Genomic DNA, 25,760 nt, shown 5'->3' with positions numbered 1-25,760 from the left:
GATGAGTTTGACCATGTGGGTTTCCTATTTCCTATAAAACCAAGTGTGCAGACACTGTGCGTGGATTTTCCAGCTCTCTTTCCCCTTGGTTTGCTCTGATTTATTAGTGAAGTGACACCAGCCAGAGGAGGCATTTTCTCGCTTGGGGTGTGCAAGTGAAGCGTCGGAGGCACAGGAGAAGAACCTGTGGAGGCTATACTGCCACGTCCAAGTGAAAACGTTGCTCTTCCTCACGTGTTTTGATGTAATATGCTTGTCCAAATGCCCACAACAGTATCAGGTTGTGGGTTTTTTAGTGATGCTACCTGCAGGCTGTTCCCACAGGCACCAGTGTTGTCCCACCTACATCATGCAGGTACAGCTTTGCAGTCCCGGATACTACTTCTGAGTAGCATCAACTGGAGGGGAAATAACAGCAGCCAGGCTGAAGGAGGGGATCTCATGACATCTGTCTGGCAGTTATTTCCTGCTTCTTTGTCTTCCAGTCTTCCTTGTCTTCCTGATTTGCTCTTGCAGAGGGTAAGAGCCATTATCCTAATGATTTCTGTAAACTCTGTATCCATTGCAACCAGCAAACTAGATTAGCCTGAGTGGAGATAATGACAACGATGTTAAAATCACCCAGAGTTTTCTCTGGGCTGTGCATGTGGTGCATTAAGGCAAAAGAGATTTCTGTGCGTAGGAGTGCTAATTTATTTTCCCAAGGTGCCCCCTTAACCTGGTGGAGGTGGTTCTGAGGCTCCCTGGCCAGTGGGCAGACTGGTGCCCACATCCAGTGCCCTGCCTGAGTTGGTGAGGCCACAGAACAGTAAAGGCAGCTGTTAACTCAAAAGCAGCTTGGAAGATCTGTCAATAATCGGGAAAATAAAAGTAGGAAAATAAAATCAGCCTGTTGGGCATTCGGAGGGATCCCCGATGATGAAAGATGCATAAAAAAAAATAGGCTTACTCAAGCAGGAGGACGAGAGAAAGAACATGATCGTGTAGGAAAGTATCAGAAGTCAGCGCAAGACCTAATGGAAGGGGAGTGTGATCTTATTTTTAAAGTAGACTGATTTTCATGTACATTCATGTACTCATGTACATTCTCTCATCACTTTTGTCTGCTGTCTCAAGCTTGTGTCACCTGTGCTGCATGTCCATATGGTCTGGCCAGGGACACTTGTTTGGATGGCTCTTTTATACTTCTTAGGAGTCACTGATTATTATGGAACGATCCTTTGGACTCGGGATCTTGCTTGATCATCCATAAATCCCAGGCACTGTCTCTGTTGCTTCAGTTTGAGTGTATTTTAGTAAAGATTTTAGTAAGGCTTTTGCTACTGTCCCTCACAGCATCCTGCTGGACAAGTCCAACTGTGAGATGAGCAGGTCCGTGGTACGCTGGGTAGAGAACTGGCTGGATGGCAGGTCTCAAGGGGTTGTAGTGAATGGAGCTACATCTGGCTGGTGACAGGTCACCAGCGGTGTTCCTCAGGGCTCAGTCCTGGGGACAGAGCCATTCAGTATTTTTGTCAGTGATCTGGATGCAGCAGTTGAATGCACCATTAGCAGTTTTGCTCACGATACCAAACTGAGAAGTGCTGTTGACTGTCTTGAGGGACAAGAGGCCTTGCAGGGGGAATCTGGATAGATTGGAGCATTGGGCAGTCGCCAATGGCATGACATTTCACAAGTCCCAGTGTTGCCTTCTGCACTTGGGACAGAATTAACACTGGGCACAAGTATAAATTGGGAGAGGAGTGGCTGGAGAGCAGCCCTGCAGAAAGGGACCTGGGGTGCTGGTGGGCAGCAGGCTCTGTAGAAGCCAGCAGTGTGCCCTGGCAGCCAAGAGGGGCAAACCGCATCCTGGGGCGCATCAAGCACAGCACAACCTGTCGGTCAAGAGAGGGGATTATCCCGCCGCGCTCCATGTTGGTGCGGCCTCACCTTGAGCGCTGTGTGCAGCTCTGCGCCCCACCGTTTAAGAAGGATGTGAAGGTCCTTGAACACACCCAGAGGAGGGCAACAAAGCTGGTGAAGGGCTGGAGGGCATGTCCTGTGAGGAGCGGCTGAGGACTTTGGGTTTGTCTAGCTTGGAGAAAAGGAGGCTGAGGGGAAACCTCATTGCTCTCTACAGCTTCCCAAGGAGAGGAATATGGAGAGGGAGGTGCTGCTCTCTTCTCCCTGGGATCCAGTGACAGGACACGTGGGAATGGTTCAAAGCTGTGCCAGGGGAGGTTTAGACTGGACATTAGGAAGCATTTCTTTACCAAGAGGGTGGTCAGGCACTGGAACAGGCTTCCTAGAGAAGTGGTCCATGCCCCAAGCCTGTCAGTGTTTAAGAGGCATTTGGACAATGCCCTTGGTAGTGTGCTTTAACTTCTGATCAGGCCTGAAGTGGTCAGACAGTTTGACTGGATGATCATCGTAGGTCCCTTCCAACTGGACTGTTCTATTCTAAGATGGGGGGTTTTTTTGCTGTAGTCTGTCTGTTTTGAGATGATGGGAGGGATTATCATTTACAGTTTGGTGTACAAAAACACATTGTCACCCTTCTGTTACCAGAGGGCAGACCAAGCCATCTGCTAATGAGTCATCTTCTGGTCCGCTCAGTGTTTGCTAGTCACATCTGTATTTACCAGTATGTGTCACTGTTAACCCAGGCTCTGATGTATCCAAATGAAACATGTGATTGGTAAAAGGCAACAGGGACGTGCCAAAGGTAAATCGTGTCACTAACTTGACTGCCTTTTACAACGAAATAACATTTTCTGTCAACATGGGAGAGCAGTGCATGTTGTTTGCCTGATGTCAGTAAAGTGTTCAACACTGTTTCCCACAGCCTTCTCCTGGACCAGCTGGCAGGACACAGACGGGCTGGGCGGTCTGCGAGACGGGGTAGGAAACTGGCTCACAGGCTGTGCTTGGAGGGTGGTGATCAATGGTTTTTCCTCAGGTCTACAGGTTTGGGAGGCATCACTGGACTCCATGAGATGAGGAGAGGTGGTTGTCTTATGCAGTAGCTATCTTCTCCACTAGCTACTTTGCAGTGAAATAGTGCAGTGAAATAGATGTTCCATCCAGAGCCTTTTTCTTGGAAGAAAATTATCCTATAAAGTCTTTTTTTCTTCTGTTTTTATTCAGAACAGCATCTCTACACTAAGGATGACGGCTTATGCTCAACACTGTGTTGCGACACCCTTCACGATACAATTCTAAGGTCACAACTCTCAACTTGGCTGCACAGATGCTTTTAACAGAAATACCTCCATGTGTTTGGCAACTTGTGGTGCCAATATCTAGGCCTGCCCTTTGGTCTCTTCCCGTCAGTGCTCTTTTTCCCTCTGCTCTCAGTGCACTTCCCACCCACCTCTCCCTTTGTTCCTCAGGATCACTCAGAGAGGAGCTGATCGCTCAGAGAGGGCTTCTGGGGTTAAGCAGAGTGAACAATGCCACCATGGCTAAAGAGAAGACAGAATGTGAAACGCAGTCAGCCTCTGCTGCTTGTGCATCAGGTGATGCAAAAAATATGGAAAGTCCATGATGTTGTTAGAGAAGAAATATACAGGATTTGCTTTTTGCCAAGTTAAGCTGATGCAGCACGTTCTTTCCGGATCGGGCTGTTTATATTCTCTGCCTTTTTCCTACGCTGTTCTTTCTCTTCCCCCCACCCCCCAAACCACTGACCATAATTGTTTAAAATACAGGCTTTACATGTGAATGGTTCTTTTTGGGAAGCAGAACCTTCCATACTGTTTTGTTTTTTTTTTTCAGCTACATATGGAGTGAGTGCTAGGGAGGGAATTGGGGCTGGCAGATAACCTAGTGCTGTGGCCAGGGAATTTCTGGCACAGCTAAAGCCATCATCTTTACAAATGAAGATCCTTAAGCTCAATGTAAGTTTACCATTTCAGCTAAACAATAGAGCAGTTACCCTAAGGGAATAGAAGGGAGGAGTTATCACAGGGTTATTTTTTTAGTATCTTTCATAGACCTTAAACACTAGTATTATTATTCTCTTCCACGTTCTCAGTGATGCTTTCAAATTTTGGTTCACTGTTGTATATAGAAGGGAGAGACAGGGTGGGTACATATATGGGGGAGTGGGGTGGTATTTTTATAATCATTTTAGGAATTTCTTATCCAAAATACTATTTTTTTTCTGGGACAGACTTAAATATTAGAACAATGTGGAGCTCGACGCTTTGAAGCAGTGGTCTTCTGGCACAGTGAGGAAGCACTTGGCTCTCTCTACTGGTTTTGGGTGGGACAGAGTTAATTTCTTCGTAGTAGCTAGTATGGCACTGTGTTTTGGATCTGTGAGCAGTGTTGATGGCACAGGGATGTTGTAGCTGTTGCTGAGCAGTGCTTGCACAGCGTCAGGGTCACTTCTGCTTCTCACCCTGCCTCACCAGTGAGCAGGCTGGGGTTATGCAAGAAGCTGGGAGGGGACGCAGCTGGGACAACTGACCCCAGCTGACTTAGGGATGTCCCACACTGTATGGCGCTGTGCTCAGCAATAAGAGCTGGGGGAAGGAGGAGGAAGGGGGGTGTTCAGAGTTGCAGCATCTGTCTTCCCAAGTCACTGTTACTTGTGATGGAACCCTGCTTTCCTGGGGATGGCTGAACGCCTGCCTGCAATGGGATGTAGTGATCGAATTCCTTTTGCTTTGCTTGGCGCGTGCAGCTTTTGCTTTACCCATGAAACTGTCTTTATCTCAACCTGCAAGTTTTTTTGCACTTTTACCCTTCCGATTCTCCTCCCATCCTGCTGCGGGGGCGTGAGCGAGCGGCTGCCTGGGGCCGAGCTGCCCACGGGGGCTGACGCACAACACTCTCCCCTAAGCAAGTGGGCACTTGAAGCGGAGTTACTGTGCAGCTATTAATTCAGCATCCTGCCCAGCTAACTAATTCTGCGTCAGCTGGCTGACCTTCATTGCGTCCAGTCTCAGAGCAGTCCAGCCTCATACGAAGACAGGTATTTCTGCACGGCACCATATTTTTCTGCGTAACCAAACCTGACGATTCATGTACAACACCCCAGGAGAGAGCAATGAATCAATTGTAAAAGCTTAAAAAAATGTTCTTTTGTGACTCATGGGCTCTACCAGCTTCTGAGCAAGAAATCGCACAGCTGACGTGTATAATGTAACAGGAGGAAGAAATCTGTCAAACATGACCCACCTGCCAGCAGCAACTGACACTGTGCCAAGAGTAACCCTAGAAATTCGTCATAAAACAGCACATTGTCTCACATTCTACCAAGAAACTCAAGGAGAGCAACCCTATACCTTATTAATCTCTGAATCTTGATAAGCACTGGAGTTGGGGCTGGCCTGAGAAAGCTGTGATTTAAAAAGAAATGCAGTGTATTTGGGCACTCTGAAGGCTTAGTGACGTAGGTGAAGGCTACCAAAACGCTGAGGACTTGGCTCTTGGTGTGGCAGGTTGGGCCATCAGCATAGAAGGTTTAGAAAGGCGGCGCTGTGGGTGGGGAGGGAAGGGGACCACGTCAGGAGGCGCACGGTATGGCCATAAAAGACCAAAAGCAACAGCTTAATCCCCTGTTCCAGGCTGGGAGACGTGAGTAAGCTTTTTGTTGCCCAAATGAGGAGACCATCAACTTCATCCCTGGCGTGGGGAGCCAGGAGAGCACCCCACCTCCAGACCTGCAGGACAAATCCTGCTCTCCTAAGGCAATTTGCAGCCATCAAACCCAGTTTGTGAAGTGCTGGCATACAGGAGCCTTGGCTGAAGCTCAAATCCCGGTGTGATGCAAGTTGTCATCATTGTTAATAACACCAGAAAGTCACTTTGTGGACAAACCATAAAATAACATCTATTCAGGGGCAGGAGCAGTCTCTCCCAAAGCCCTGAGTCTCTGAGCTCTTAACCTCCAGCTACAATAATTGCATTTTCACTGGAAAAAGAGTTTGAAGTCTAACTGTTTAAGGGCAATTTGCAATAGGTGAACACCGTTCCTGTTTTGCCGTTGTCCCTAATTTCCTATTCCCAAGTGTGTCTGGCAGAGAATTGTAGTCCAAAACCACGAAGCAAGAAGCAGGAGGAAAGGCACGGCAGGCACTGACCATGGCACCAGGCGGTGGGCAGGGACGGGGCACTGAAGAAGTGATGTGACCATGTGCAGGGTGACGAAGGGGCCAATGATGCCTTCCTCCAGCCTGGATCCTGCTGGGAACCCCCCAGGCCTCCCTCCCACTGCCAGAAGAGAAAGGGAATCCGTGCTAAATCCTTAGTTCCCTGCAAAACTGTTGCAAAACCTGTCTCCCGAGGCAGCTCTTTCACCCGTGTTAATGCCATGCCGTATCAGTGCTTTTCATGGCTTACTAATTTCCACCCACTTCTGGGAACACCTGGCCACTCCCTTTGTGATCACCTGTCCCAGACATTTATAGCAACGACGGGATGCTAGAAATAGAGATGCGCCCGCTAAGAGCCGGAGGAGCCCGTAGACGGAAGGAGTATTGGGGTCGATTTGCAACGGAGATATTTGCGAACTGGCAGCATGAAAAGCCCTGGGAGCACGTCAAGGTAAGGGGGGAGGGAGGTGAAGGCTGCGGGTACGGAATTATAGAAAGGCCTGATTCAGGTAATCCCTGTAAATTGTTAATAACCTATAGAGTTACAGCTTGCTCCAGGGTAGAGATTAATTTTGCCGTGAGCGTTTCTTTCCTGTATTCCAGGTCTTTTAATTTGAAAGCACCTTGTTAGGTCAACACACAGGTCTGTTATTTTCAGATTAAGCCAAGTCAACACAAAGGTTGTCCCAAGCCTTAAACCATCCTGTAGCAGCACCTCTAAGTACGACCTGAGAGGGGATTTTCCGTGTTTTCTTCTCAGCTGGGACACGGCACAGCACGGGTTGGAAGGGAAAGTCGAACCTCCGGCACCAGCCCTGCTGACAGTTTCACAAGATTTTTAGCTTTCTAGAAGAATTCTGTGTCTTAGGGATCAGCTCCCAAGTGCTCCCTCAAATGGCTCCCGGGCTGGTTGTGTGTCTTGTGTGCTTAGGTAACTTTCTGCAACACTGGAATTGTGGCTTTCTCTCTTGAACCTTGCTGTGGTGGTTGGTGTTGGGCTGTGGTGGGTTGACCCTGGCTGGACGTCAGGTGCCCACCAAAGCCTCTCTCGCTCCCCTCCTCAGCTGGATGGGGAGAGAAAATACAATGAAAGGTTGGTGGGTCGAGATAAAGACAAGGAGAGATGACTCACCCGTTACCGTCGTGGGTAAATAGTCTCAACTTGGGGAAATTAATTTATTACCAATCAAACTGAAAATGAAAACTGAATCTTAAAACACCTTCCCCCCCACCCCTCCTTCTTCCCAGGTTTGACTTCACTGCCGAATCCTCTCCCTCCTCCCCCCGAGCAGTGCAGGGGGATGGGGAATGGGGGTTGTGGTCAGTTCATTACACGTTCTCTGCCGCTCCTTCCTCCTCGTGGGAGGACTCCTCACACTCTTCCCTGGCTCCAGAGTGGGGTCCCTCCCACGGGAGACAGTCCTCCACAAACTTCTCCAATGCGAGACCAAGAAAATAGGCAGGGGCTGCGTTTGACAGACGTGAGCCTGCTTGCTGCCTGTGGGTCCCTCTGCATTTCTTCTCCTGTCTCATCACTACTTACATACATTGAGCGATCAAAGGAACTTTGGTTATCTCACCCCCACCCCCTTAACAGGCCTGGGACCAAAGCTGTGCTTTGAAACTCTTCATGCAGACGCTGTGCTGCAAATTCATATCAGAGGTTGGTACCAGCTGTGGCTGAGGGTCTTCCCCGGCTTTGGGAAGGGCTCTTCTGCCCTTCCTGAGGATTTCCCACTTTGGCTGGGGTGCCGTTGGATAAGGAAAGCGTTGTTGTGCCAAGCAAAGCTTGAAGCAAAAGTGGTTTGGGGCAGGTTTGCGTGGCGAGCAAAGCCAAACAGTTTTCTGCAGTGCCATCATGGTGTTGTAACTTCGCCGCCTGTCTCCACGCTTCCGCTGCGTTTGCATTCAGTTTGTAGCTCCCCACGATGGCTTTGTTTTTATGGGTAGGTCTTCATGTTCTCTTGGACTTTGCTCCCATCCTCTCTCCATTTTGCCATGGATGGATCCAGGCTGCCACAGCTCAGTTTGTCAGTCAGTGGGAGGCTGTAGCCCATGCCAGGTAAAGCTGGTGGTTGCACTCTCATAAGGCTAACTGGAAGGAGCAATTCAGTGTCTTCCACATGGTACAAGCTGGAGGCTATGAAAGCCACCACCCTGTGCAACAGGATCAGGTGTGAGGACCCCTTAGCCAGAACGGCAGTGGGAAGGACCACCAGATGCAGCCTGCAGCAAGCCACTTGCCCCCATCAGCCCTCAGATTGGGCAGGTTTGGAGCCTTCCATGCTCCCTTGGGAGAGTGGGAACCACAAGTGTGATCATGCCATGCTGAGATGGGATGGGACCATATCTTCTCAAAACAACTTTAAAGCTCAAGCCCGATCTGCTGCATTTTGGAAATGGCAGATGAAAACTCAGAATTCACACAGAGTTTAAAAAGTTCTTAAGATCAGAGAAGTCAGATCAAGCTTGGTGATGAAATGGTCCTGTCTGGTGGGCATCAAACTTTCAAAAGATCCTGTCTGTGTCCCAGCTAGAATGCGCTGGTGATGATAAATGTTGATTGCCGTGTTAGTGCTTAAAAGACCCACCCCTCATCATTATCCAGGTGAAACACGGGTGGAGGAGGTGCGTGGTGCTGAGGGACGTGGTTTAGTGGTGGTTTTGGTAGTGTTAGGTTAATGGTTGGGCTCGGTGATCTTAAAGGTCCCTTCCAACCTAGATGATTATATGATTCCATGGTCCGAAAAGCTGCCTCTGAGCTCAGGAAGTTTAGTCTGGCCAAGGTGAGGAGGATATGGTGTAGGGGAGAACTTTGTAGAGTGGGGTTGATGGTTGGACTCGATGATCCCAAGGGTCTTTTCCAACCTAAATGATTCTATGATCTGATGAAAGGGAGACCTGGGTGAGGCTGAGCACGAGAGCTGGGCTGGGAGGAGGAGACGTCGCAGTGGGGAAGCAGTCCTCTTGTTTGAAAGTAGGGCATAATTAGTCCCTTACGGATGCTATTGGGTTATCAATCAGTTTTCTGTATTGAAAAATCTGTTGAAAAAAATGCAGTTTAGTGTTCTTTAAGATCCCTATCTTCTGCAGTGATGTGATTGATGTGATTGCAGGAGCTGCTCAGATTTCTTACCGAGGGACTCCTTATAACCCTACAAAGGGCTCATTTTCTAGTGAATGAACTAGAACTTTGAACAGTGAATAAGCTTTAAACCCCCAGAAACCTGAAAGAAAAGCAAAATAAAAGGCAGCAGAGCGGAAGGCTGTCGGGAGAGTTTAACAGGCTCTGTCTGAACCAGGCTGTGTCTTGCTACAGGCCAAAATTAGGAGAGTGATAGTGAAAGCGCAGTTTCTCACTGTCCAGCCTTGAATGCCTGACCCAGCTGGGGGAGCCAAACGTGGCTGGCACCACGGAGCCACAAAATTGCGCTCCCACTGGTAAAAATTTCCAGGGACAACATGCAAAGCTTGGTGGTTCGCGTTCCGGGAAGGACTATCATGTAAAAATCCACTGAAACTCCTCTTTCTTTCCAGGAATATCAAATGTCTCATTGTTTTCAGTCTTTGCCTGGGACTCGTCTTCCTGTCGGGATTCTTCCACATGAAGAACAAAAATAATGTGTAAGTGAAGCAGAATCAAGGTTGCATGACTTCGTCTGCCCAGGGCAGCAAGGAGCTGACCTGTGACACTTGATTTCACTCTCATGAGGTTTAAGCTAATCCTGGAAGGGCAGCAGCCCAAAGATAGGTCCTAGATCCACATTTGGTCAGGCAAGGGATCAAATTAGTCAAAGTGCAGCTCTTTTGGGCAAAATCAGCCATATGGGAAAAGAAAAAAGGGCATCAAGCCAAAGCCTTTGGGTAATTGAGGACCTGGAGAAGCAGAAAACTGTCCGACATCTACGCCTGAGGGATGGGGCTTGGTTGGGTTGGTGCCTTGCTAGGAGACATCTGCTCAGGTTTGGCTTTGCCAGGTCTCAGAAATGGGGTACGGCACTGGAGAGGCTTTTTTCCTCATCTTTTGCCTTCCTGCAGAATCTCGGAGAGCCACGAGGAGCTGCTGCCATGCCGTGCCAAGACTAACGTCATGTTCCTCAAGACCCACAAGACTGCCAGCAGCACCATCCTGAACATCATGTTCAGGTTCGCAGAGAGGTACAACCTCACCGTCGCCCTCCCAGCCAATGAGCTCTTACACCTGGGCTACCCAGAGACCTTCCAGGCCCAATTTGTGGAGGAATTTCAAACCATAGGACAAAACTACAACATCATGTGCAACCACCTGCGGTTTAACCCTTCGGAGGTAAGAAAGAGCCGCGACACCTGTGGAGAAGCCTGGTTGAACAAGCAAGTGCCTCCGGACTAACAGCCTCTCTTCTTCCTCCCTGCAAATAGGTGCAAAAGGTGATGGCAGCGAATACCTTCTACTTCTCCATCCTGAGGAACCCCATTCTTCTGCTGGAGTCTTCCTACGTCTACTACAAGGACGATGTCCCTGCCTTCAAGTTCTCCAAGGACGTGAATGAGTACCTAGCGTCACCCACGAAGTATTACCACCCGGCAAATTACAAGCAAAACATCTATGCCCGCAATATCATGTGGTTTGACTTTGGCTATGATAACAACGCAGAGGACAACAAAAAGTACATCCAGACGGTCTTGAAGGAGATTGAACAGAATTTCCACCTGATCTTAATAGCAGACTACTTTGATGAGTCCATGATCCTCTTGAAGCACACTTTGTGCTGGGATCTGGATGATGTGATTTACTTTAAGCTCAATTCCAGAAGCCAGGACACTGTCCAGACCTTGACTCCAGAAAGCAAGGAACGGGTAAAAGCGTGGTGCTCGCTGGACTGGGAGCTCTACCTGCACTTCAACCAGAGCTTCTGGAGGAGAATTGAGGAAACCATAGGACTCAAGGAGCTGGAGAATGAGGTGAATCACCTGCGAAGGAGACAGAAGGAGCTCATGGAGATCTGTCTTTTGAACCAGGAGGCAGTGGGGAAGGATCACATCAACAACAAAGCTCTCCTGCCTTACCAGTCAGGGGCCGCAAACATCCTTGGGTACAACCTCAAACAAGACTTGGACAACAGGACTCTGAGAACCTGCCAGAAGATGGTTATGCCAGAGCTCCAGTACATGTCCCATCTTTATGCTGTTCAACACCCGCACAAGAAGAGGAAGCAGTTAGGCTTGCCCTTGGCCTGAACCAGTTTCCAGGAGAAGATGCAGCTCCCAACTCCCAACTAGGACACGTGACAACCCACTGGTGTTTCCCACCACTTTGCGTCACCCCGTGTCGGGCATGTGGCTGGCCCACAGGACTCTTGCACAGGAGGGGCTGGGGGGAGAGTCTGTGTTCAAGGCCACCAAGCTGGTGGTGGGTCCCTTTTTGGGGACCTTGAGCCGAAGGCTCTGCGTTGGCTGGATCCTGCGTGATCCCTCTTCCTCGCTCCCAGGCGGGGACAGCCTGCTGCTGCTGAGTGCTGGGCAGGCTTTTAACTGCCTCTTAATCATTAATCATGAGCTTAATCATTTTGTTTGCATTTGACTTCATTTAATAGCTGTCCTTATGCCCAGGCTCGTCACAGCTCGCTAGAGCAAGTCCTGATTTTTAGCATTTAGGGGAAAAGAAAGGAGGAGGAGGGGAACAAGAAGCAGACCACGATGAGGGGACACAGCACTCGGAGGAGGAGGAGAGATGTCGGGTCTCCCGCCCAGCAGCGTCTGCGCTCGACGATGTCTAAGTGCTGTGCCATGCCAGGGCTGCTTTTTGAGTGGGAGTCCCAAGTATCGTACCCAAAGCCGTCCGCGCTGGCTGGCGGCCTTTTCCCACCGGCACATGAGATGTCCCTCTCGTGTGTCATAGAATCAGAGAATGCGTTGGGTTGGAAGGGGCCTTGAAAGGTCATCTAGTCCAACCGAGGCTGGACTACATGACCTGGGTTGGTTGAGGTGTGGGGGGGCCTCTGCACCACTTGGGACCGTTTGGTGCGCCCTGGGGACGGCCTGTTTTGTGGTTTCACCCCTCCCTCTTGGGCGAAGGTCCCTATTCTGGAGGCGTGGATGGTCCCTTGGGTTCAGCATCCCTGAAGCCCGCTCTCAGTAGAGGCTTTGTTGCACCCCACTTCTTGCTGCGTTGGCCAAACTCTTCAACACTGATTAGGAGAGGGGCGGAGGGAGGCACAGCCGCTGCTCATTTAGGGCACAACCTTTTTATTGAAGGAGGTAATTAAACCTGCCTGGTCCTTCTTTGCTCATTTGCCAGCTCCGTGCTGCTGCTCCGGTGCTGGGAAGGTTCGTTAGAAGGACGGCAGTGCCAAGCCCAACGTCTTTGGCGTCACTGCTGTTAATGATTGCCCATGGCTGGTTGCCGTTGCACCGGCCGTCCCCAGAGGTGCAGTATTTCAATGCTTAGTCAATGTCTCCCTGCTCACGCTGGTCGGGGACCAAATGGTGTGACTGGGATGATGGATCCAGAGTCGCTTGGCTCGTGGCTTCGCCTTGGGGGGTGATGCAGCCCAGCAGCATCCCAGCCCAGGAAGCGGGAGAGGTGCTGTCAGAGGGCAGCGGAGCTGGGCTTTTCCTCAGCTGCGTTTAAAGCCAGCGGGGAGCCAGGGGAGCCAGCCGAGGCAAGGGTTAACCTCCTGCACTGCAACCTGTGCTGCTCCTCAACCCATGTGACGGGCAACACAGAGAGATTAACCGCACCGTCATGGTTCCATGTGATGGGCAACACGGAGATTAACGGCACCGTCATGGTTTTCTGCTCCAGTAACCCTGGCTAAAATTAACCAGGCTGAGGAGGCGTTTGTAACTAGCCACAGCGGCCGCCCATGTTCAGCCTGGGCAATCCCCGGGGGCCTTTCCCGGCCAATTCTGTAGCCAGAGCCTGGGCTTTCACCTTGGAGCTTCTGATCCATGACTTGCCGTATGAATTTTGTCACACCCCTTTAACTAAATTGGTGCCAAGGATGGAATATAAGCGTAAAAACAATTTCTTAACAGCTGACTTGTGTGCGGGGGGGGTGGTCCTGGGAAGGCTGGGACCCTCCGGACTGCAGCCCTCAGGCTGGGGAGCTCACGGCTGGGATGGACCATGGTGAACGTGGGTTACAGCACCTGGGCAGGGAGGTCTGGCCTCGCCCAGCATGCAGGAGGGGGGAAACTGAGGCAGGAGTGCAAACACTACCCCCCCTCCCCCCCCAGCTCCGTTTGCCTCCCCTCTGAGGGGGGTCCAAGGCGGCAGCTTGGCATCGGCAGGGCCCCTGGCTCTGCCCGGGCTGGTAACGCTGCCTTTGTGCCGCCCAGCACTGCTGACTCAGGGCTTTTTCCCAGCCGCCGCCGCTGTGGGAGCCCCGTGACCCATCGGTGGGGGGACCCTGTGAGGGGCGGGGGGTGGCAGTGAAGCAGCGAGGTGACGGGCTCTGCAGAAAGACGGTGGCTGCGGGGGCTGGCGTTACCCCATGGTGGGGGCGAGGGACAGCGAGGACCCCCCCCCCCAGCTGAGCACGACCCAGTGAGTTCCTTTGCTTTTTCCATGGGGAGATCTCGGTCCCTACAGCCCCCTGAAAGGAGGTTGTAGCCGGGGGGGGTCGGTCTCTTCTCCCACAGAACAGGTGATAGGACAAGAGGAAACGGCCTCGAGTTGCGCCAGGGGAGGTTTAGGATGAATATTAGGAAAAATTTCTTCACTGAAAGGGTTACTAAGCATTGGAACAGGCTGCCCAGGGAGGTGGTTGAGGCACCATCCCTGGAGGTATTTAAAAGCCGGGCAGACACAGTGCTTAGAGATATGGGTTAGTGATGGGTTTTGTCAGAGTTGGGTTGATGGTTGGACTCGAGGATCTGAAAGGTCCCCCCCAACCTGGGCAATTCTATGAGTCTATGAAATGAGGAGCCGGCTGGGTCCGCTGCACTGGAGGGACCAGAACCGCAGGACAAAATGGTCCCTGACCCCCCTCTGAGGACCCTGGGCTGGGCCCAGGGTCTTGTCCATGAGGAGATGAGCTCTGCCCCCCACCCCCAGTGCTTGGTCGGTGATGGGAGCAGGGAACCCCAGGTCTCACCCTGCCCTTTGCCGGCTGGCCGTGATTTACCAGAAACCCTTTTTGAAGAGCATCTTGAAGATCAATTTAATTTTATGTAGTTTTATTTCGGGTCAGCCTCTTTGGTGTTACCCAAAATCCTGTCCCGTGTTAGCAGTGGTGACTTGTCACACATTCAGCCCCTCTCAACTCCAACACTGCCTGTCCTCCAGCCTGTGCTCCAGGGTGGGGGGAGGGATGTTCCCCAAACCCAAGCCCACCAGGTTAAAACCCAGACCCCTCCAGGACAACCCAGCTCCCGGCCAGCAACTGGTTCTCCCCCTTCACCAACCCACCGTGGCAAGGGCTGCATCTTTCTGCTGCAGATGCCATGGGCTCCCGGCATTTCCCTGCCCGGACCGTGCTCTTCGAGAAGGAGTCCAATGGTGTCACCTACCGCGTGCCCGCCCTGCTTTACCTGCCCTGCGTGGCCAAGCTGCTGGCTTTCGCGGAGGAGCGGCTGAGCGCTGACGATGCCCACGCCAACCTGCTGGTGCTGCGCCGTGGCACCGTCTACGGGAGCTACGTGGAGGTGGGACGAGGGATGCACCTGGGGTTGGGGGCACGGAGACAGCCAAGTAGTTGTCCTCCATGGCTTGTGCGTGTCACAGCTGAGCTCCAGGAGGCACCTGCGCAGGGAGGTGAGGTAGGGGGTGGGTGAAGTGGGATGGTCCTCACCCCCACCTCCATCCTCTTCTCCTCCCTGGGCAGTGGGAAGACATGCGTGTGCTGGAGACAGCAACGCTGCAGCACCACCGGTCGATGAACCCCTGCCCGCTCTACGATGAGTTCACCGGCACCCTCTTCCTTTTCTTCATCACGGTCTTGGGCAGAACTCCTGAAGCCTACCAGATCGTCACTGGCCAAAACGTCACCCGCCTCTGCTGCGTCACCAGCACCGACCAGGGCCTGAGCTGGAGCACGGCCACAGACCTGACGCAGCAGGTCATTGGCGGGGCCATCAAAGGTAGCCCACCAGAGAGGGGTGAGGAGGGGGGAGGACAGCCAGCAGGAGGGTGCACTTGTGTTTTGGCCTCCTGGAGCCACCCATGCTGTGGCCGGAGGTGACCTCGGGGGTAGGACACCCACGAGCATCAAAGAGATGGGGTGGAAGAGGACCCCAAGCGAAGGAGAGTGGGGATGGGGAGAGTATCTCTATCACTTGCATGGGGGTGGAGGCGATGGAGAAGCCGTGTAGCTATGGGTAGGACCATGTGTGAGGACAACTTGCTGCCCTCCCACCCCATCACCTTGCTTGGCTAGGCTGGGGGGATGCTCTGGACACCCTTCCACGTTGGGCACGGCAGGGGTACGATGGAGGCCACTCTTCACCTCCATCCCATCTCTGCTTCCCAGACTGGGCGACGTTCGCGCTGGGCCCCGGGCACGGGATCCAGCTGCGGTCCGGGCGGCTGCTGGTGCCCGCCTACAGCTACCACATCGACTGCAAGGAGTGCTTCGGGCAGCTCTGCAAAACCACCCCTCACTCCTTCGCCTTCTACAGCGACGACCACGGCCAGCGCTGGCGCTTCGGGGAGTTCATTCCCAACCTGCAGACGGGCGAGTGCCAGCTGGTCTCAGTGGACGAGGAGGATGGCTCCAACGTCCTCTACTGCAACGCACGCAGTCCCTTGGGCTTCAGGGTCCAGGCGCTGAGCACGGACGATGGGGCTGTTTTCCACAGGGGGCAGCTGGTCCAGCGGTTGGTTGAGCCCCCCCATGGCTGTCACGGCAGCGTTGTTGGCTTCCCCGCACCATTCGTGTATGTCCCTGCTGCCCCCTGGGACTCTGTGCTGTCCCTCCGGGGCTCAGCTCGCCGGCTGCTCCCTAGGATGCTGCCAGGGCTTCGGTCCGTGTCCACCTTGCAGGCAGCCAGTGATGAGCTGCCTGCAGTGGCCACCAGCAGCCACCACGAGCCAGCTGAGCCCAAAGAGGGCTGTCTTACCCCGGGGCGTCTCAGCCATGCCCGCAGTGGCACCCTGGTCCAAGGGGATCCTGCAGCACCCACTAACCCCGTTCCCTTCTTCCAAGCACCGACATGGGTCCTCTACTCCCACCCCACCAGCTCCATGTCACGGGTCAACATGGGGGTTCACCTGAGCACCTTCCCCAGGAACGTGGAGAGCTGGACCGAGCCGTGGGTCATCTATGAGGGCCCAAGTGCTTACTCAGACCTGGCTTACATGGAGCTGCCCTACAACGAGGCCACCATCTCTGGTGGCCCAGCCATCGCTTTTGCCTGCCTCTACGAGAACGGGACACGGTCACCCTACGAGCAGATCTCTTTTAGCATGTTCACACTGCACGATGTGCTCCAGAACATCCCCCTGACAGCCACTGTGTCCCGGCAGGACAGCGGCCCCCGACACCGCAGAAAGTGGGGGCGAAGTAGCTGCTTCATCTCCTAGTGCCTCCCCCCAGGTTGGCTCTCCCTGATCACCCAGTGCCGGACCCCAGGGCGCCGGGACACTCACAGCCTGGGGTCCTGCCACCGGCCAGCACAGCCACACCACAGAGAAGGCATGCGCTACCATCTCAAAACTGGACTTTCTCTCTTTTTTTTATTGCTATTTTTTTAATTATATAGTTGGTTGGGCACGGAGGCTTGTGCCACCAGCCCAGGCCCAGGCTCCTTTCCCAGCACACAAGCCACCCCATGACATACATAAGAGGGGGCAGCAACAGCACTGCAGGAGAGAAGGCATCTGGGGGCAGCCCGGGCTGGGTGGGGGGAACATGACGCTCCGGCTGTGCCATACCTGGTGCTACCACCCTGCTCCACCAGTTTCCCTCCCATGGTCATAAATATTTATGCTGCTTTTTTAACGATCCTGTTCGAGCCACTTCCTCTTTTTCTCAACGGTTTCTCCAAAATCGCCCGGTTACTGTTTAATCTGGCTGACTGCCTTTTTTTTAAACTACTTTGGACATGGCTATTTTCCTCGTAACCTCGTCAGTTGCGGGGCAAACATCCTCGCAGCACAGGCAAGTTCAGGTCTGTACCCATGTGGGGTCCCCGGAGAGGTTTAGGGGACGAGGGGGCGGGGATGGCGGACATGCTGGACCTGGCATCACCCCCGGCGAGTGCAGTGGGTCCTGGACCAGTGGGGATGAGCGGCTGCTCCTAACATCTGCCGCATGCCTGCGTGTGCAGGACTACACCGCGTTTCCAGCACTACCTCCCTCAGCTCAAGTCTATCCAAAGTCTCCCAGCCAGAGCCTGGCCTGGCTCCTGCCCCACGCAGGAGACAAACTCCACCACAAGCTGCCATAAAAGCAGATTAATTAACGAAAATAGGTTAACGGTCCAACTCTTATTTCTACAAAAACCACCACGTCACGTTTTGAACTTTGGCAGGTGGAGGCTAATAAGGAGCGGACAGGGAAGCCGTTGGGCTCAGTGCTAGGATGCCAGGAGCCAGGTCCCCACCGCCATCGCTCACCGGGCTGGTTTACAACCCCCCGTGGCTGCCAGCCCAAAGGTGGGGCATCTGCTCCAGGGTGGAGGAAGACATACCACCTGGGCATAGGGCTCTGCACGGAGGCAGCCCTTTGCACGCTGACCCCACACACATGGCTTCGACGTCTCGTGCGGGCTGGGGTCTCTTTCCCCCATGGGGGAATCTGTCTTGCACCGGGCTGGTATCACAGCTTGTGCCGTATCCCCGCCACGGCACTTGCCACTGGCCAAGGTACACGCGGGGATGATGCCTCCTCCAAGTGCCAGCCTCCTGGCACAGTAGCAGGTCCCTACTTCCCCTCGCAAAAGCCGCAGAGGCAGCCGAGGCAGCCGTTGAGGATCTGGAGGGAGGCCAGCACCATCTCAGCGGCGCTGATGAGCAGCAGGAGGGAGAAGAGGACGGCGTTCCAGGCCACGATGCCTGCTGGCTCCAGGCAGATGCTCCAGGTGCGATTGTGCACGTAGTTCTCTGTCCTGCGCAACAGGGAGAGGAGGAGATGCAAAATGACCTGCAGCAGGTCAGAAATCGCATTGCTTTCCTCCGTGGGGATGTGCCCCAGACACCCTGTCCTTCATTCCAAGGGTCAGCAGAGTGATGGGAAGCACCACATAGAAAGCTGTAGAAGGTGAGGACTTCTGGAGCTACCAGACTCTTCCATCACCATCAGCAAGCCCACCAAGCCCACCCACCGTAAATAATCCCAACTTAATTAGCAATAAGACGACGAGGCGGCACTAGCGGCTCAACCCCACTGCCTCACCTGGCATCCAGGAAGGGGTAGCCCCAGAGGGTGCCATGCTCAGAGGCGTTGTAGAAGCAGAGGGGTCCGTTGGTCAAACCCACCCCAGAAAGGACGAAGCAGGCGGCTGCGCCCAGGAGCGCCAGCTTGGAGAGCACAGCAGAGATGAAAGCCTGTGGGCAGCACCCAGGGAGGGACCGAACATCAGGCGGGCTCCAAAACACCGCTGGGCGTTATCAACGGAGTTTGGTTAAGGGGGCATAACTCCCCTCCCCTTCACCCCAAAGGGCTCCAGCCCTGGGGAGCCGAGGCTGAGGATGGAGCCAGTGCTGGGTTGTTTCGAGCTGGGAGGAAGTGGGCAGGGAGCTGCCACGCACAGCCCGGTGGGGCAGAGCCCATGCAGCAACACATGGGCTGTCCTCCAGGGACGCGGCACCGCGCAGCATCCCACCATAGAATCATAGGGTTGGAAGGGACCTCTGGAGATAATCCAGTCCAACCCCCCTGCCACAGCAGGGTCACCCAGCGCAGGTTGCACAGGAACGCATCCAGGCGGGTTTGGAATGTCTCCAGAGATGGAGACTCCACCACCTCTCTGGGCAGCCTGTGCCAGGGCTCTGCCATCCTCTCCAGTGGGGCCACGGGAGAGGGGACACCCTGCCACATCCCACCGTGGGGCCATGGGAGAGGGGGATCCGTGACATGTCCCACCACAGGGCCACGGCAGAGTGGAACCCTGCCATGAGCCAACATGGGAGAGGGGACACCCTGCCACAACTCGCCACAACCCGCCACAGAAGAGGGGACACCCAACACATCCCACCATGGGGCTGTGGGAGAGGTGCTAACCTGCCGCGTCCCACCCGTGGGGCCACCCGCCACATCCCACCACCCGCCGCTTGGGACTGCTTTGGCACAGGGGTCCCGGCGCCCCGCCTTACGTTGCAACGGGTGCCGCAGTCAGAGCAGCCAGCGCATCGCCACCCCACCGCCGTGATGTGGGCCGCTGCCAGCAGCACCTGCGGGAAGGGAAAAGCAGCTGGGGGACGAAGGGGAGGCACCTGCTCCATATCCCTTACCCCTGCTCCACAGACACGCGAGGGAGGATGCGGTGCGAACCACGGTACTCACAGTGATGCCGCCTCCCCAGACACCCGGCATGAGCTTGGCGTGTTTGCTGATGTGCCCCTCCGCCAGGTACTTGGATGCCCCACCGGGGAAGAGCAGGAGGATGTTGGCTGCCATAGAGAGCGTGCCCAGCGCCAGCAGGCAGGGACCCACGATGCGGCTGCACTTCCCCACGCACATGGCCGCCCTGCGTGGGATGGGGAGGAAGAGGAGGAGAGGAAGGGGCTGCCTTTGGCCCCACGACGCCCCCACCCCGAGCCCATCGCACAGCCGCGGGTGGATGGGAGTTTGCTGGTTCCCAGTTTTGGGTCCCAGCCTGCCCCACCAGCATCGCCCTTACTCAAGAGCAATTTCCAGTTGAAATCCTATTTTTCCCCACACCATCTAATTAATATTAAAAATAAATTCAATGTTAATACTGATCTACTGCCGCTGAACGGTTTTCTTGAGGTTATTTTATCATAGAAGGAGAAGCTCAACTTCAGACCTGCTAATATTTCTTTGCCAAACAGGGAAGGGAGTTTAGGACAACGGCAGGTCTCACACTGAGCCTTGAAACCTCTGTGACCCACAGCGTGGGCTCCTCCAAAATCCTACTGCGGGAAGGAGACCGACCGCCACGGCTCGGTTTGACTTTGAGTGCTCACAACGAGCCAGAGGGAGCCAGGAAAGGGGAGAAACCCTCAGACAAGGACTTGTGAAAGCCCATCAGTCTCCAATCAAAGGGAACAGGAACTCCATCCCCATCGCTCACTAGTCCTACCATAGGTCTGAATATGCTGACACCAATTAAAGTTGATAAAGCAAAGGTTATCACCTATCCTTGCGCGAGCCATCCAGCTCTGCTGGTATTTATTATATTTATTTATATTTTATTCACCTAGAAAGTGCCTGCCCGTCTCCAGGTGACACCTTGTCAAAAATTAGCTATCCCTCTTCTGCATCTGCAAGAAGGGGGACATGCAGCAGTTGCTCTGGGACCGCTGAAAGCAGCTTGGTTTGCTGTTGTCCCGGCTTCCGGCTTCCCAGCTTCCTCCTGCCCTGCCTTCATTTTTGCTTCAGGGTGTTTTTGTGGATTTTCCCCTTTCCTGGTGGCTTGCAGCCTGGTTTCGCAGAAGCTCCCTGAATCGGGCTGCGTCTCACGCTGGCCAGTTTATTTCGGGCTCACTCTGCTCTGGATTTGCAGAAGTAGAAGCGAAGAGGCGCCGCGTGGTTGTTTCCGTGGGAAAAGCTGCCTCAGCCCCCTCACACTCGGCATGGGGCAGGAGCGACTCCAGTCCCTGCACGGCTCGAGGGGACAGGGGCCACCAGCCCAATGGGGCTTTGCGTCCCTGCGACCTGCTGGAGACCAGCCCTACCAGGCTGCTGGGGGCCAGGGAAGGCTAAGCGTGCAGGAACAGGGCTGCAATACCCTGCTGTGTGGAGAGGATGCAAGCCAAGAAGCCCAAGGTGGACCACCAGCTCCACCCATCCTGGAGCTCCACCTCCCCTCTGCTGGCTATCCTCCCTGCCTTGGTTATAGAGATTCTAGGGCCTCTCGCCCTCACTGTGGTCCCATCTGCAGTCCAGTGATTGCGTGTGGTTGTCCCCTCAGAGCCATGAGCTGAGGGGGGTGCCAAGTCCCACCTCCCCGCTTTGGAGGACCTTCCAGTATAGCTCTTGCTCCTCTGGAGCTCACAGTGTGGGCTGCTCTCACCAGCCAGAGGCTTTTGTGATCTGCAAGTCTGCCCTTAACCTCCCCAAGGACTCTCCTTCCCATCCACCTCTGTCCTGGGAAGGCAGGACATCTCCTCCCCCAGGAAGCTCTCCATGGCTTGCTGTCCCCCCAACGCTCTCCTCAAGCAAGAAGCAAGTTTCCATTAGCTGCTTTCTTCTGCCTCAGCCAATACAGACAGACAAACCCCTCTGTCAGGGGAGGTAAAGCAAAAGTGCAGCTGAACCAGCCTCTGTTAGAACACTGGAAAGACAGACTCTCTGCCTGCCAGCACATCGCCATGGCCAGAAGCAAGCGGATGCAAGCAAAGCCCAGGGAACCCGTCCTCCCGCCTTCCCGGCTTACCTGGGAGCAATGCCACGCAGAGCCAGCAGCGTTCACCCTTGGATGAGCCCTCTCCTGGAGGCATCACCCATGGGTGACTATTTATGGTGTCCCAGCATGTGTCCCACGTCTTACTCCTCCAGCGCGAGGTCCACCCACTGCATCAGTCATAATCCTTCCTCTTCCACACAACGGGCTGCTCAAAAGGAAGAATGACTGTCCAGTCTGAATGAGGCGGCCTCTGCCGGCGCTGCAGCTGATCCATCGGTTTGATTATGCCCCCTTTCACTGGCAGAAGCCACGAGACCACCAAAACATGCACAACTTCAGATCTTAAGGCTTCTACCACGCCTGACTTTGGCCATTGCCTGAGTAGCAAACCCTGTTTCTCCTGGAACGACCTGCAATGACTACGTAGGGAGAACATTCTCCTCTCTCCTCCGCAGCTCACTCCAACCGCTATCGTTCTGTCACCATGAGTCCACGTCCTCCACCAAGGGCCTCTTCCATTATGTTTCACCTGATTTCCCTCATTGTGCAAGAGCTTTGTGTGTGGATGCTGCACAGTTCAGCTTTGCCTCTTCTCCTTTTTACCTACAGGAGGGAGAACACTAATATTTCAATAAAAACTTTTAAGTAAATATTCTTGTGTCTCAGCTGGTTCCTATCTCCTGCCCTTTGCCTCCTTGCAGATGGCCCAGCTTTTCCTCCAGGTGTTGAGCATACCCCATTACATACATGTCTCACACCTCCGTGATAACATTGAGAGAGAAAGGTTGTTTCTGGATATCTTAATTACTGCAAGTTATCAGACAACAGCATTTCAAAGTCCTATCCAGGGTACCCATGGCTGGCAGTTAATGTGCAATGGGGAAGCTCCTCTTCTGTCCCCACAGAGAAGGCCTAACGGTAGAGGCTCCAAGACGGGACAAGGACTGGGAGAACATGACCTCCGTGTCCGGCAACAGGAAATGGGGAAGCCGTAGGACAAAAGTTGGCAAAAATTGGGCAGTTTTTCTGGCAGAGAAGTTGCAGGCAGCACAAGCACAGAGGAGAACTGCCCATGGGCTGCGCAGACAAAAGGAAGAGTCTTCTCAAAGAAAAGTTTGGAGAAGGCTCAGGTTCCTCGTGCGTTCATCACAAGGACCTGAGGCACATCAGCTGCTTGGGACGTGGGCTTCCCCATCTGCAACAGCCACAGGAGATGGAGCGTAAGTGCAGCTGTCTTGTAGCCCTGATACAGTCTCGCTCCAATATAGGAGGAAAAAAAAGCAACTAAAGTGCTACCTTTAGGTTTAGAACCCAACTTGCTCTACCTCAGGGAACGCACGCGAGTAGCATTTGCCAACACGTTTCAAAGTGGCTTTTCCTGCTTCCAAATCAATGAGTACAGGACTGCTGAGAACCTAAAACCTCCCCTAAGTACAGCATGCCATGCTCTGTCGGAAGAAACAGAGAATGGAGTTGGAGCCCTCGAGTGCCACATGGAAAAAGATGAACGGGTGAGGCTGGGTTACATCAGCCAATACTGTTTTTCTAGGAAAAATAAGCTGAGAGGAGGAGATTATCTGAATGATGATAGTTCCTCTGAAAGGAAAATCAGAGTTTGCACCAGCGCGTAAATCCCCATTTTATTCTTAGATAAGATAAATCAGTCTCTAAAAAGCAGTCAGCAGCAAAGGCGAATCATGTAGGACATGCGGGACAGCAGACTGCTGAGAATAATCCGATTTTTCCTTCCTCCTTTATTTTTTTTTTTTTTTCTTAAACTTAGAAAGACAGGAAGCGTTTTTCACTCTGCTGGAAGAAAATGTGTTGCAACTTCATCTTGTGCCCTTTTCTACGTCACGGCAATCTGAGCATCCCACATTGCCACACACATGATCTGGTCAATCATCTCCCACAGAAAACCCCACGCCATTCGGGATGGGGGTGGTGAATCTTTTCCCCAGGGTGAATCTTTTCCCCAGAAGCGCTGATCTTCCCCTTACACCAACTCCAGCCTGAGTCTGTAATAGTAATAATAATAATGTTATTAATAGGTTCATTTTAGTGCTTCCCAAGTACTGCAAGCGGCTGCATGCCCCCCTTTCTTGCACAGCGACTCAATTATGGAGCATCAGCATGGCAGTTACAGGCTAGTAACTTGCTGCCAAGTCACCCGGCCATGGCACTGCCACACGTGGTGCCAGGCAAAGCCATCCTGGCTCAGCAAGGTCCTCCTGTGAACTCCTCCCCTGACACCAGATCGCAGCTGAAGAGACGCCGACTGCTTTCACCCTAGTCGTGTCGCGTCGCTTTATCCCATCACACTTAAGAGGGCTCGGCCTCTCCGGTCCACGGTTTGCAGATCACATTCAGCAGTGGCTCTTTCTGAACTTTAAGGTCTGTGAGCTTTTTATAACCACCGTGTCCGCTCTCTTAACCACGCTCCCCTGCTCCTTGCTTCCCCAACACCTTCTGGGCTGTGGGAACTGCATGGCAGGTTGGGATTCAAGAGTGGTTTGGCTTCAAGGAGAATCAAAGAGGCTGAACTGAGTTTGAATCGGCAAGATTGAATTGTTCTGTGCCAAACCAAAGTTCACCTCGGTCCTCTCTGGAGGATGCTCGGCACGATTCAGTGGTCTCTCCCACTCCTCTCGGTAGCATCTATTTCTGCCACTGGCTAAGATGTCTCAAAACTCAGGTGTGGGCACATTTGCTGCCACCAGTAATCCCCTTCCGCAAGCCCCGTTTGGAGTTTGTGGCTAGAACTCAGACTGAAGAAATACCACCACCACGCTGCTAGACAACATGGCATTTCCTTTTAACTTCCTTCTGAATCTCACTTGATTTAATACTTCAGATGAGCTAAACCAACCCAGTTAAAAGTTGGAAGGAGTTTGCAGAAAGGAAAAAGAAATAAATTAAACCCAAGAGGTACCTTGAGCCTATCCTGTAGTTCCTCAACCTGCAGACTGTGATGAAAAAATATTTCCAACTCAGCTGGAACAGGAAATATTTTCCTAAGCTGCATGGAGAGATCAGCCTGTTTTCCAGCCTCAATGGGCACACAAGCAAGTCTTCATCACTGAAACTGGAATTGTCCGTTTCTCTTAACACAGCGAGAGGGAGAGGTGTACACACTGAAAACAAAAGACAAAATCACTTCCAGGATACCCCTGGAGAGGCAACAGCCTTCTCCTGGCCTCCTCTGGAGGTTGGTGCCTCCCAGAAGGGTGTCAACCACGGAACTTGGACAACCTCCCTTGAGAAAGACTGGGGCAGTGGCTGAAACGACTGTTTCAGTGGAGACCCACCCGCAGTCAGGAACACGAGGATGACCCCACATCAGTTTCTTAAGCTTTTGTTTCCCCACCATACCTGCTAAGTTCTTGTCCAGAAGGGACTCTGCTCATTGGCATTTCACATGAGGCCATTACAGGAACATCCCAAGGAGCCCAAAAGACAATTGCAGAAGTTGGAGGCTCCATCTTGACACCACCTGTACCAAGAGGACATTGACAGTTCAGAATAGAAAGCCACATTTTCTCTGCTCTTCCATTGGGAAGGACGGAAAATCCTATCCCTGCCTCTTTTTATTCATTTACATAAGGGGATTTTTCCTATCAAGGTACCAAAAGTTTGGCTCACTTCAAGATTCTGTAACCTGCAAAATGGGCTGAAGCCTTCTTGGGGTAAGCCAGTGGCTCGCTGTAATCAACAATTCCTTGTAAGCAGGAACTGGATGCTTCCTACTGAAGTTACTTTGTCATATTTATTACCAGGCACAAACAGGCTTCAAATTCAGGCAAGCCCTGTCCTTCCCGCTGGGCAAACACGGAGCTAGTATCTAAAATAAACATTTAGACTTTTTCAGCTGAGCTGCAGCTTCTGCTACTTATTTTGTAAAGACTCCAGGCCAACGAAAGTGGCTACAGTCAGGGTAGGAAAATTGTAAACTCCCCAGAGGTCCAACAGAAGCTAAGGCACCCGGACCTATTCTGCCAAGTTGAGATTCACAGACCAGGAGGCAAAGGAAAATAAAACCCACCCAATCTGACCATTTTACTAAAAATTCAGACACAAACAGGGAATTCGGTTTGATTTTGTTTCCTTCTACCCCAATAACGTCAAGGAAAAACTCAAAACTCTCCATATAACGCAGGGATAGACTTTCATTAGAACTAAACCAACAAAAAAACCCAAACCCCAAAACCAAGAGATGAAGAAAGC

The 25,760-nt window shown here is 52.9% G+C and overlaps 3 protein-coding genes across 5 annotated transcripts; 2 read left to right on the top strand and 1 right to left on the bottom strand.

Moving 5' to 3' along the window:
- Positions 1-4,330: 4,330 nt before the first annotated feature.
- GAL3ST2 (galactose-3-O-sulfotransferase 2) lies at positions 4,331-13,070 on the top strand. The gene is made up of 4 exons (XM_074590293.1): positions 4,331-6,534; positions 9,621-9,707; positions 10,122-10,389; positions 10,482-13,070. The coding sequence occupies exons 1-4, from the start codon at positions 6,509-6,511 to the stop codon at positions 11,298-11,300; spliced, it is 1,200 nt and encodes a 399-aa protein (XP_074446394.1). The 5' UTR covers positions 4,331-6,508; the 3' UTR covers positions 11,301-13,070.
- Positions 13,071-14,222: 1,152 nt separating this feature from the next.
- NEU4 (neuraminidase 4) lies at positions 14,223-16,587 on the top strand. Its single transcript, XM_074590677.1, has 3 exons — positions 14,223-14,711; positions 14,891-15,146; positions 15,536-16,587. Exons 1-3 carry the CDS (start codon positions 14,511-14,513, stop codon positions 16,585-16,587), a joined length of 1,509 nt encoding a protein of 502 aa, XP_074446778.1. The 5' UTR covers positions 14,223-14,510.
- Positions 16,588-17,445: 858 nt separating this feature from the next.
- TM4SF19 (transmembrane 4 L six family member 19) lies at positions 17,446-21,701 on the bottom strand. Of its 3 annotated transcripts, none has more exons than XM_074590674.1 (5): positions 21,567-21,701; positions 19,511-19,694; positions 19,321-19,398; positions 18,401-18,552; positions 17,446-18,113 (listed from the first exon to the last, which is right to left on the bottom strand). In XM_074590674.1, exons 2-5 carry the CDS (start codon positions 19,685-19,687, stop codon positions 17,930-17,932), a joined length of 591 nt encoding a protein of 196 aa, XP_074446775.1. In that variant the 5' UTR covers positions 19,688-19,694; positions 21,567-21,701; the 3' UTR covers positions 17,446-17,929. The 3 variants fall into 3 exon arrangements, with proteins under 3 accessions (XP_074446775.1, XP_074446776.1, XP_074446777.1); XM_074590675.1 differs by lacking the exon at positions 21,567-21,701 and adding an exon at positions 20,388-20,517; XM_074590676.1 differs by lacking the exons at positions 18,401-18,552; positions 21,567-21,701 and having other exon boundaries at positions 19,511-20,367.
- Positions 21,702-25,760: the final 4,059 nt, after the last annotated feature.

The sequence above is a fragment of the Larus michahellis genome, chromosome 6 (genome assembly GCF_964199755.1).
Source record: "Larus michahellis chromosome 6, bLarMic1.1, whole genome shotgun sequence".
In the NCBI taxonomy this organism is placed as follows: Eukaryota; Metazoa; Chordata; class Aves; order Charadriiformes; family Laridae; genus Larus; species Larus michahellis.
Note: the sequence above shows the minus strand (reverse complement) of the source record. Positions and strands in the feature narration are given on the sequence as shown.

Bases quoted from the DNA above. Each gene is read 5' to 3' on its own strand.
- GAL3ST2 (XM_074590293.1), top strand. From the start codon at position 6,509: ATGAAAAGCCCTGGGAGCACGTCAAG. The intron at 6,535-9,620 runs GTAAGGGGGGAG...CTTTCTTTCCAG, and splicing joins AGCCCTGGGAGCACGTCAAG to GAATATCAAATGTCTCATTG. The intron at 10,390-10,481 runs GTAAGAAAGAGC...CCCTGCAAATAG, and splicing joins TGCGGTTTAACCCTTCGGAG to GTGCAAAAGGTGATGGCAGC.
- NEU4 (XM_074590677.1), top strand. From the start codon at position 14,511: ATGGGCTCCCGGCATTTCCCTGCCCGGACCGTGCTCTTCGAGAAGGAG. The intron at 14,712-14,890 runs GTGGGACGAGGG...CTCCCTGGGCAG, and splicing joins TCTACGGGAGCTACGTGGAG to TGGGAAGACATGCGTGTGCT. The intron at 15,147-15,535 runs GTAGCCCACCAG...TCTGCTTCCCAG, and splicing joins CATTGGCGGGGCCATCAAAG to ACTGGGCGACGTTCGCGCTG.
- TM4SF19 (XM_074590674.1), bottom strand. From the start codon at position 19,687: ATGTGCGTGGGGAAGTGCAGCCGCATCGTGGGTCCCTGCCTGCTGGCG. The intron at 19,399-19,510 runs GTGAGTACCGTG...CCCTTCCCGCAG, and splicing joins TCTGGGGAGGCGGCATCACT to GTGCTGCTGGCAGCGGCCCA. The intron at 18,553-19,320 runs GTAAGGCGGGGC...TGCTGCCCACAG, and splicing joins ACTGCGGCACCCGTTGCAAC to GCTTTCATCTCTGCTGTGCT.